General features: G+C 43.8%; 1 protein-coding gene across 1 annotated transcript; it reads left to right on the forward strand.

The window, feature by feature from the left end:
- The first annotated feature begins 734 nt into the window (after positions 1-734).
- On the forward strand, positions 735-8,826 carry CCNJ (cyclin J). The gene is made up of 5 exons (XM_054276975.1): positions 735-873; positions 2,618-2,828; positions 5,061-5,360; positions 5,454-5,613; positions 7,057-8,826. Exons 1-5 carry the CDS (start codon positions 805-807, stop codon positions 7,472-7,474), a joined length of 1,158 nt encoding a protein of 385 aa, XP_054132950.1. The 5' UTR covers positions 735-804; the 3' UTR covers positions 7,475-8,826.
- The last annotated feature ends 1,177 nt before the right edge of the window (positions 8,827-10,003 follow it).

Genomic DNA, 10,003 nt, shown 5'->3' on the forward strand with positions numbered 1-10,003 from the left:
GCCCCGCACCGCTGCCCCGGGACAATGCGCTGCAGGGCAGGAGCTGAGCGAGGCGCTGCCACCGCCACGTGCTGAACCCTCACAGCTGAGCCAACGGGGAAAGAGCCGGGGGAAATGAGGGAAAGGGGAATAAGAGGACAAAAAAAAAAAAAAAAAAAAAAAAAAAAAAGGTGCTATCCGAAGCTGCGGGGGCCTACAGACAGCTGTGCTCCGGCCGGCTGAGCCCACTGCCCCGGCTGAGGGACCCCGGCCTGGCCGCCCCGCCCGCACCTTCCCCGGTCCCAGAGGCGCCCGCCTCCGGCCCGCGCCTGCCGCCGCTGATTGGCGGCCGGGGGCGCTGTAAAGCGGCCGGCGATTGGCAGCGGTGAGGGCCGCGCTGTAAGGCGGCCGGCGATTGGCAGGCGGGCGGGCCCATGTGGGCGCTGCCCGGCTTTGTACACGCGCGGCCCTTTAACAATGGGCGCGGCGCGCGGCGCCGCGTGATGGCGGCGGAGCCCCGGGGCAGCCGCGCCGCGCTCGGGTGTCCCGGGCCGCGCCCCGCCGCCTCCCCCGCGGCCGCCGCCACCACCTCCGCGACCCCCTCGCCCGGCCGTGCCCCGCGGCGGGAGGGGGTGGCTTAACGAGCCGCATTTGTGCCCCGCATGGCGGCCAGCTGGGCTGGGGGGCCGGGGGTGCCCCGCGGCAGCTGATCGCGGTTAGCCGGGGGCGAGCCAGAAAGGGGCGAGGGTGGCGCTACCTGTCCCGCCCTCAGCGAGTGCCGCTTCCTCCCCGGTGCCTGGGCCCAGGCGCCGCGCCGCGCCGCCGATGGAGCTGGAGGCGCAGTGGTGGACAGGACAGCTGGCGGCCGACATCCACCAAGCGCTTCGATACAAGGTACCGCCGGGGGAGCGGGGCTGGGGGCGGCCCCGGCGTCTTTGTGAGGCTCTGGGCGGAGGAGCCGCCGCGGGGGCAGCGGGCGGAGGGCGCGCCTGGGGCGGCCGCGCTCGGCGGAATTAGCTTTGTGAACTCGGAGCTCGCCGAGTCGTCCCGCCGCGGGCGCCGGGGCCGTCTGTCCGTCTGTCCGCGGCCGTGACAGCTGATCCGAGCGGCTGGACTGTGCTCCCGCTGCTCCCCGGAGACGGCAAGGGCTCACGGTGCGCCCGGTGCCGGTCTTGAGACGTTTGCAAGGTTTAAACTGGGCAGAAAGCATTGTGGTGTTATTGGAGCAAAAAAAAAAAAAAAACAACAAACTACTAGCCAAACAAAAACCCAGTGAAAGAAACGCTGGCAGCGTTAACAGTGGAGGGTTAAGGTAATTGCTTAGAAGTTGCTTCGATTTGTCTCGGAGTTGTTCTTCGGGAGTGTTTTGATAAAGCGCCTCTTAACACCTGGGCTAAAAATCCGTTTACAATGACCCAACCTGCTAAAACAGCGCTTTTGTTGCTTGATGATACTCGATGAGCGGATTACTTTTCCCGGAGTCTTGATTGCTTTTCTCTTTTTCCGGTGATGGAGGGAAATAAAGGACAGGATCATTTATTTGCTACCAGATTATCTTTACTAAAGCTAAGTTGGTGCTGTGAGAAGTGAATTATAAAGCTTAGTAGGTGAGAAGTTTGTTTGTGGGCTTTTGTTTCACTTCAATAGCACGTTTCGAAACTTTGGATTTAAATTAAAACTTTGAAAAATTTGTGACGCCATTGCAACTTGATGTCATTAAGTTAAGTTAATCAAGATAATTTTCGCTGAAAATGTAATTGTACTCCAAATCCTACTTGAACACAGCGTGTGGGTGCACAGTCCATATCGTAAATTTATTCATAATAAAGGGGACAGAGGACAGCACTGCTGTTCTGCTGCACACAAGAAGAGGTACTGGCTACTCGGCAGGAGCCTGGTCGTTTTTGTTTTTTTTTTTACCAGTCCAAATTTTGTATTCAAAATAGATCATGGCACAGATTTTCTCAAGTGTGGTGTTTCTAGGACCTTTGTTTTGAGGGGTCCTGCCCCCAAATCTGACACCCTGTGAGCTGAGGTGCCTTAGAGCGCACTGCAGTCGGTGTCAGTGTGACATCCGTCACATCTTTAACGTGCACGAGGCCAATGTTGGTTCAGGCACACCCGCTCCCCTTCCTAAGGTTCAGCTGGCTGTTAGTGGCCTCTTGCTGGAGGCATCGGCAGGAGATTTGGCAGCTCTAGAACATGCAAACACTTAAGTACAAAGTCTGATTGCCCAGATCGAGCTGTAGCAAGAGAGGGATTGAGTTAACTATTGAACTTTTTGAACATTGAAGCAGCTGAGGAATACTTACATGCCCTTGTACAGCCTTTGCAGCAGAGACAATACAACGGACATGGTAAAAGCTGAAGTCACTCTGGCTGACTGCCCAAATGAAAGATGCTAAATTTTAGTTTGTTAATATTGTGCAGAAACAAAGTATTTTTTAGTTGTTCTGTAATACAACAAATATATTTTTTTTTTGCTGAAAAGGAATTCTGAAATTATGAGAACAGAGGGAAGAAGGGAGAAATCCTTTGAAACTTCCGTTAGAAATATTAAAATATCAGCTGCATTAATCTGATACCACTTCAAACTAAATCATGATTTTAATAAAATTACCTGCTGCTGTTCACCTAGGAGCTAAAGCTGCCCCCTTACAAAGGCCAGTCTCCCCAGTTACACCTGAGAAGATACTTTGCAGACCTGATTGCCATTGTGAGCAACCGCTTCAGGCTGTGTCCTGCTGCTCGCCACCTGGCTGTGTACCTGCTGGACCTCTTCATGGACCGCTACGACATTTCCACACAGCAGCTGCACGTGGTTGCTCTGTCCTGTTTACTTTTGGCAAGTAAGTATGTGGCACCAAACTTTAACCAGACTGATCGATTCTGCTGCCAAATGCAGAGCGTGTCTGGGTGGGATGGAGCGGGTGGAGGAAACCAAGTGGTTATATAAATGATATAAAGTGGATATATAAATGATAAGCAGTGCATATCGGTCTGGCCCAGTTGGTAAAACATTTCTTTAGACTTGTTTTGATTTCTGTTGGCACCTGATGAAACTGAGGGTGGGAAAAAACAAGCTGAGATCAAAAACGAATGTTTATATTTGTAAACAAATTATTCTAATGTGAACTTAAGACCTGTGTTGTAGAAACAGAAACCCCTAGAAAGACAGTCTATCTCAAAATAGGTCCGTCCTGTGCTGGAAATGAGAAATTTGCCTATCTGTGATAAAGAAAGAAATGAAATAAACCATGTGTAGACTGCACTGCATTCTTCTGATTGTGCTGTGTAGTTCTAGAATACTCCAGATTTTTGTAAGTGGCAATGTTAATTATAAACAGTGCTGCTTATATTGACATCAGATTCTTGTGGTGTGTATCCACCTTTCAACATTCGGGGACCCCTTTTCAGTATCCCTGAAAAAACAAGAGTGCCCTTTGCTGGGAAACCTGCTGGCACTTGGTCACAGACAAATAGAAGTCAGAGAAAATGGTCCTGGCAGCAGAACTAACTGTTGGTTGAGTTTCTGCTGATTTGTTTCTCTGAATCTCTTCTCATTTTTCCCAGTAAGGGCTCTAGGCCCTCTTTGCTACAAAACTGGAGTGCAGTGGTATTGGACAGATTTCATCTTTCACTGCATCCCATGTCCACCAATACAGCTATTCAGCAGAGCAGTTAAACCAGAAAAGGGTTATTCCATGTTCTTCTGAGGGCAGACTTTGACTAGGTGCCACCAGCTAGTAATCTTCTCTTGGCAAAGGGTGTCGTGCTGAGTATGAAAACATTGCCTCAGAAACCACTGTAATCCATTTAGGAAAATGGATTGGCTTTGAACTAATGCTGGATTTTCAAATTAAATTCATGTTCTGAAGAGAATTTTTTTTTTTTTGTTTTAAACAAACCTCTGCCATAGTTCATGCTAAGCTACAAGTAGAGATCTAAAAGCCTGGAGAAGCTGTGTATGGATTGGTTGAGAGAGAAGCAAAATGCTGTTTTAAACTTTTGCCCTGTGTGGCTCAAACAAGCAGTTTAATCAGTGGTGTAATAAGTTGTGACACTGTGATATATCTGATAAGGTTAAAGAAGTAATAAGAGGAATTATTATGTGACTCCTGAAGTTTTATTTCTGTAATTACTGGAGTATGGGAAACAAAAACTAACAGACTGGCACCAGTATTGGATTAAGTCCTATATAAGTACCTCCACTGTTGAAAAAAGTAAATGTTCATGTATGTTCAGTCCTGCAAAACTCAAAGAATGTGCATTTACAACCTATCACGTAGCACTGAATAGAAAGTGTAAGATGGAAAGAATTTGCAATGAAATTGAAATAGCACAACCATATGGCAAACTGTATGGAAATGTGACACTTGTTTCTCTTATTAATGGGTTTTCTACATACACAGTTTTGCTTTAGGCTAAAACATACAGGCCTGACAAGTTGAAAGTCCAAGGAAGGCTGCAACAGTTTATGTGGCAGAGGAGGCTTTCAGGTGCATGTTGTTGAAGTCCACTTGTTTGCCAGATCTCAAATACAAAACTGCACCTACCATTGCAGGCATTAAAAGCAGCCAGGTTGGCTGGAGCTCTAGCTATGCTCTAATGAGTTTTAGACACAAAAAGGGTGTGCAGGGGTGGGAGGGTGATTAAAGCCAAATGCTCTTGTGGTATGTTTGCCAAGTCAAATCAAAGTGGTATTTCATTGATGGTGGGGACACATTATACAATAATTGGGTGACAAAAACCTGCATATGTAGTGTCAGTGATGTCCTAATATTCTGCTCTTGGCAGCTGGCTTCTGTGAGCCAGCATGGGAAAACCAGCAGGAAACATGGCACTGCACAATATCCTACACAGTGTTTGACATTATCTGCTGAAATTTAGCCCATTTTAGTACATACCCCTTTTTGTCTCTAATGACATAGTCTATTTGAGCTTTGCATCTGCAGGAAAGTCTCAAGCTTGTTTGACATAGTAGAATTGAAATATGACCAACAAGACATTAGCTGTAATCCATTTTATAGTGAATATGTGCTGAACCTTTTTTTTCCCCTCCTCTTTCTGTTCACCTGAAGGTAAATTTGAAGAAAAGGAAGACAGTGTTCCCAAGCTTGAACAGCTGAACAGCTTGGGTTGTATGACTAACATGAATTTGGTACTCACAAAACAGAATTTGCTTCATATGGAGTTGTTGTTGCTAGAAACATTTCAGTGGAATCTGTGCCTTCCAACTGCTGCTCATTTCATCGACTATTATCTTTCTGTTGCTGTCCATGAGACTGATCTTCATGATGGCTGGCCAATGGTTTGCTTAGAGAAGACTAAGTTATACATGGCAAAATATGCTGATTACTTTCTGGAAGTATCATTGCAAGGTGAGTTACAGATTTCAGATAATGACTTCTTTGTTGTCTTGACAGACAGTATCAAACTTCAATGATTTTTTTTTTCTTATTCCTTCTTTCTAGATCATGAATTTTTAAATTATGCCCCTTCTTTAGTTGCTACTGCATGTGTAGCTTCTTCAAGGATTATCCTGCGTCTGTCACCCACGTGGCCCACGCGGCTGCATCACCTCACTGCCTACTCCTGGGACTTCCTGGTGCCGTGTATTGAGCGACTCTTAATGTGAGTTAACACCAGTGGCTTTTTTAAGCCCATCTCTGCATCTGTTGTTATGCTTAATTGCTGCCAGCAGTGCAGTTATATTTCTTTTAAAAATTTCCATTCCTCTGTTCTAAAAATACTTGTGTATAAGTTTGGTACATATTTTTAGGCAATAACTGTTTTGCTCTTTCCAAAAGAGAAAACTTTATCAGATCTAATCTCTTTCCTGATCTTTCAACAAATAAACTTCTGCCTTGCATTTCCACTGAACATCTGGGATGCTCTGAGCATCTTCAATAGCTTGTTCCCAATCTCTCTAGTCTGATCTGAGAGCAAAGAGATAGTGAAGAGTGCCAAAGGCAAAGGAGCCTATGACTGTATGCCTTGGAAGTTCAAGGCATGCTCCAAAGAGATGATGGATCAAACCTGCAGACTGTTTAGGTGACCAGCTTTGGCAGGAGGAGATAACCACGAGTTTGTATCTATTCTTGCTGTATCCATTTTTGCATTACAGCTGACAAGATAAAAATTCCAGTGAATGCCAAATGAACCTTCTCGGGCAGGCATGTTAGACAATCTGCTTTCCCTCTACAGAAATTTGCTGTTACCCAAGTCTAACATAGCTGTGATCAGAAGATGCACAGCTGTATCTGTAAGAACCACATCAGCCTTAGCAATGTGACATTGTCACCCTTGATGGCCTCTGTTGGCTTCACTTATGTGTATGATGAAAGGAGTAGTACCTAAAGCATGCAAGTGCTGTTGCAGAAGTGTTTTCAGTATTGCTCTGGAACAGGGGGAGGGGACCATCAGAAAGTTAGTAATGAGATGTGTAGGTGGCATCTGCTCAACCTCAGCATAGAATTGAGAAAGAGAGTATGTCTAGATACATTTCAGACAGTTGTAAATCAAAGGGAATTCAGATGAGCCATACTGGATAGGGTAGAAAAAAGGTGAGACAAAGGAAAAAAAATGAAGTGGTTTTGCTCTCTAGAACAGAATCTAATACCTATATGCATATGATCTTTAAGTACTGTAATGTAGATACTGCAAATCTTTCTGGTACCTTTCTTTTAGGAACCTTATACTCTGTTTAATTTAAATTAGGTAGAAGCAGCCAGTTCAAGTTCTGGTAATCTAGCAATTTGTTGGCCAATGTAAGTACAATAGCAAAATTTACTGCACTGTGATTCTAGATCCCACTCTCTTGCATGTATTGTACTTGGCCTTTATCTGTGTTTTTTATTGCTGTACAATGAAGTGAAATGCTGGAAAGAGAGTGTACCCTAACCACATTTTGAAACCTTAGATGATTTTAAAGGGTAGCTAAAACAATTTTTTTTTTTTTAAAGTTTTGGAAGCTGTCAGATACTTGCATCATTTTTTAGAGTGCTCTTAAAGTTAACTCAAAGGAGTTTAAATTACATGAATATCTATTTTGATGTATTTTGTCTTTTGTTTCAGTGCTCATGATAACGATGTGAAGGAAGCAAACAAGCAGAAAGGACAACAGGCTCAGTCTGCCCAGCACGCCGTGTTTCAGCCCCCAGCTCCCAGTGCCCAGCAGGGCAATGCTCAGCAGCACCCGCACATACCACAGTACCTGCAGGCTCACCAGTCCTCCTTGCAGTTCCACCACCCAGCATCACAGCAGCAGAGCTGCCAGCAGATACTGTCATCCGCTCACACAGCCTCCTACCCGCTGCAGAGCTGCCCTGCTGCCCTGCAGAGCAGTGCTCAGGCTCGAGGCCACGTGCAGACGGGCGCTGCCGTGTCCCTGGCTGTGCCGCTGGACGTGAAGCCGTGCATAAGTGTCTCCTACAACCGGACGTACCAAGTGAACGGACGATATTCCTGCATTACTCCCTGCTTTGAGAGGTGATAAGCACAAAATGCTTTTGTGCTTGTTTGTTTTTTGGGGTGGAGAGTTGTGTGGAAAACGGTTTCATTTTGTTAAACCTCAAAGTTGGAGGGCAAAAAATTGAATTAAAAAAGGTGTCTTCCCAGGAAAGAAAGCAACTGGACTGGCAACCGGTACCACAGCTCAAATAACAGCCTGCAAAAAGTTAGCACACAGACCATCCTCTGAAAAAGAATCTGTATGCTTGGGGATAATGCCTTCTTCCTCTGACACTCAGAATATTCTGCTTCTAATGTGTGTCTGTGAAATACTACTCAAAAAAAAAACAGCTGTGGACTAACTACAGACTTATCTTTTAATGAAGGAGATATGCAGTATTATTTTGAAGACATTTACGTCATCCCACCGTACAGTATTAACACTTACTTTATACTTACTGAAACTTAAGAATCCACTGAATGCCAGACTTCTACAGTTACATGGAGATCACAGGAAGAAACAAATCTCATGTGGCTAACTCCATCATCTTGCCCCTTTTTCACCACTGGTGTTGGTTATTTGCTTTAGGCTAACACACATGAATTAACTGGTGTTTTGGCTAGTTTTTTAAGTTTTGTACCTTACAGGACAGACAGTATATTTTTGCCTCTTTTATCCTCCCTATCTTTTTTGTGTTTAAAGTAACTCTTTCATACTAACTCAGGGACTTTTCTACTCGTTACTCTGTGCTGCTGGTTTGTACACTAATTGGGTTTAACTCGGGGAAGGAAGGCAGAGGGGGAAGAGACTATAGCAAGTGGAGTGGCTTTTCTTCAGGGCATCTATGCAGAGTACCAAAGGGATATGTTAGTGTTCACAGAATGTAGATGTGAACTACTGCCCAGCAGTGTGATAATTGAAGAAAAGAGAGAGTTTCAACTGAACTTGTACTGTACCAGAACTACTACAGTGGCTGTGATTCCTCTTTGTACACACACACAAACACATGAATACTATTAATCAACAGAGAGCATCCTCCAGTTGTACTGACAGTACCATCCCTACAGAAAAAGTACACTTAAATGCTGATAGAAATCCAGTTCTGTCACGTTTATAGTGGAGGGAAATTCTCAGGTAATAAAGGGGCAACTTTTTCTTCTACTATTTGGGAGTTCCAGAAGAAGATGTAGAGATTTGCTCTTCCAAGTGGGTGGATCAAAAATATTTAGCAGAGTGAACTCCTTCACCACAAGTAAGGTGCTAATAATATAACTTTATGGAATTACACTATCTCCTGTGGAGTGGATAGTCTGAGGGTAGAAAGCTTCACTCATCCACCTCTTGGATGAAAATTATGGTAGAGATATTAACAGATGGTTTTTGGGGTCCTTTTGTGTGTTTGTTGGTTTTTTTTTACGGGGGTGTTTTGTTTTGTTTTTTCTTTAAATACAAGAAGATATCAGACTTTCTCCTGTGGTAGAATGTGGGAGGAAGTGGTATGAATAACAGAATTCTTACTACTTTAAAATATCTTTATAGTACGTGGGCTTAAGGCTTTTTTTGGTAGTTTCATTTGTTTTTTCACCATCTTCTTCCCTGTCTTAGTGGCAGCACTTAAAGTTGTGTTCCATCAAATGACACTGAATTATTGTGAATCTTACAGAAACTGTTTTGAAAGCAGGGGCAATTAAACTACATTATCAATATGAAGATGAAAGCTTTATCACCACAATGTTCAGAATGGAGGAGGACAGCTGTGTTCATTCTTTCTAGAGCTAAATTATAACATGCTACAAAAAACCTATTTATTGTTGAGGAGAAGAAATCCTGTTTCTCTTGTTTTGTCTTAAATTCCAATTTCTGTTGTGGGCTTTTGTAGCATAGATGTGCAAGTCAAGAAGAATAGGAGGATGAATGGAAAAGATGACCCTCTCCCTTTTATCCTAGAGAATCAACTTTGAAATAGGCATAGTGTGGTCAATTCCTTATTAAAATGAAAGTTGGTTTGGTTTTTTCCTCTCCTCTCTTCATCTCTTAATGAATATTTCCCTGTGTCTGAGAGTAGTGTTAAGTAGAGACTTTCCACCTTATAAGATGCCATGCTTTTCACTCAGCACTGTTACCCATTTTAGAGGGAAATGGACTTCTTTCTGCTGGTTTCATTTTGTTGCAATGCTGTATCCAAGTCCTCAGTGTTCTAACTACCTCTGATGCTATGAATGTACAGTCTTGTAATAGACCATGACTTGAAATAACAGCAGATGCCTGTAGCAATTTTTTTCTGTAAAATCTTCAAATCATCTAACTTGTCATCTTTTTTTGTGACACAGCAGTATAGGCTCTTCATTTTTTGGGGTATTAGTAAATTTATCCCATAGGCATTTGATATATAAAAATTTAACTAATACTTAACACTGGAATTGTAATGGGTGGGGGGCTTTTTCACTTAGTTAATACCACAGCTTTACATTTAATAGGGTATTTTTTATTTGACTATTTTAAGACATTAGGTCAATTGTAAAAAGATCCACTACATACTGTTTGTTTTTAATTTATTACTTAGTCTGAGTT

Source organism: Melozone crissalis, unplaced genomic scaffold (genome assembly GCF_028551555.1).
Source record: "Melozone crissalis strain CALT ecotype California unplaced genomic scaffold, PUWL_Pcris_2 ptg000019l_1, whole genome shotgun sequence".
In the NCBI taxonomy this organism is placed as follows: Eukaryota; Metazoa; Chordata; class Aves; order Passeriformes; family Passerellidae; genus Melozone; species Melozone crissalis.

Coding starts and splice junctions, on each gene's coding strand:
- CCNJ (XM_054276975.1), top strand. CDS start 805: ATGGAGCTGGAGGCGCAGTGGTGGACAGGACAGCTGGCGGCCGACATC. Junction 874..2,617: donor ACCAAGCGCTTCGATACAAG/GTACCGCCGGGG, acceptor CTGTTCACCTAG/GAGCTAAAGCTGCCCCCTTA. Junction 5,361..5,453: donor TCTGGAAGTATCATTGCAAG/GTGAGTTACAGA, acceptor CCTTCTTTCTAG/ATCATGAATTTTTAAATTAT.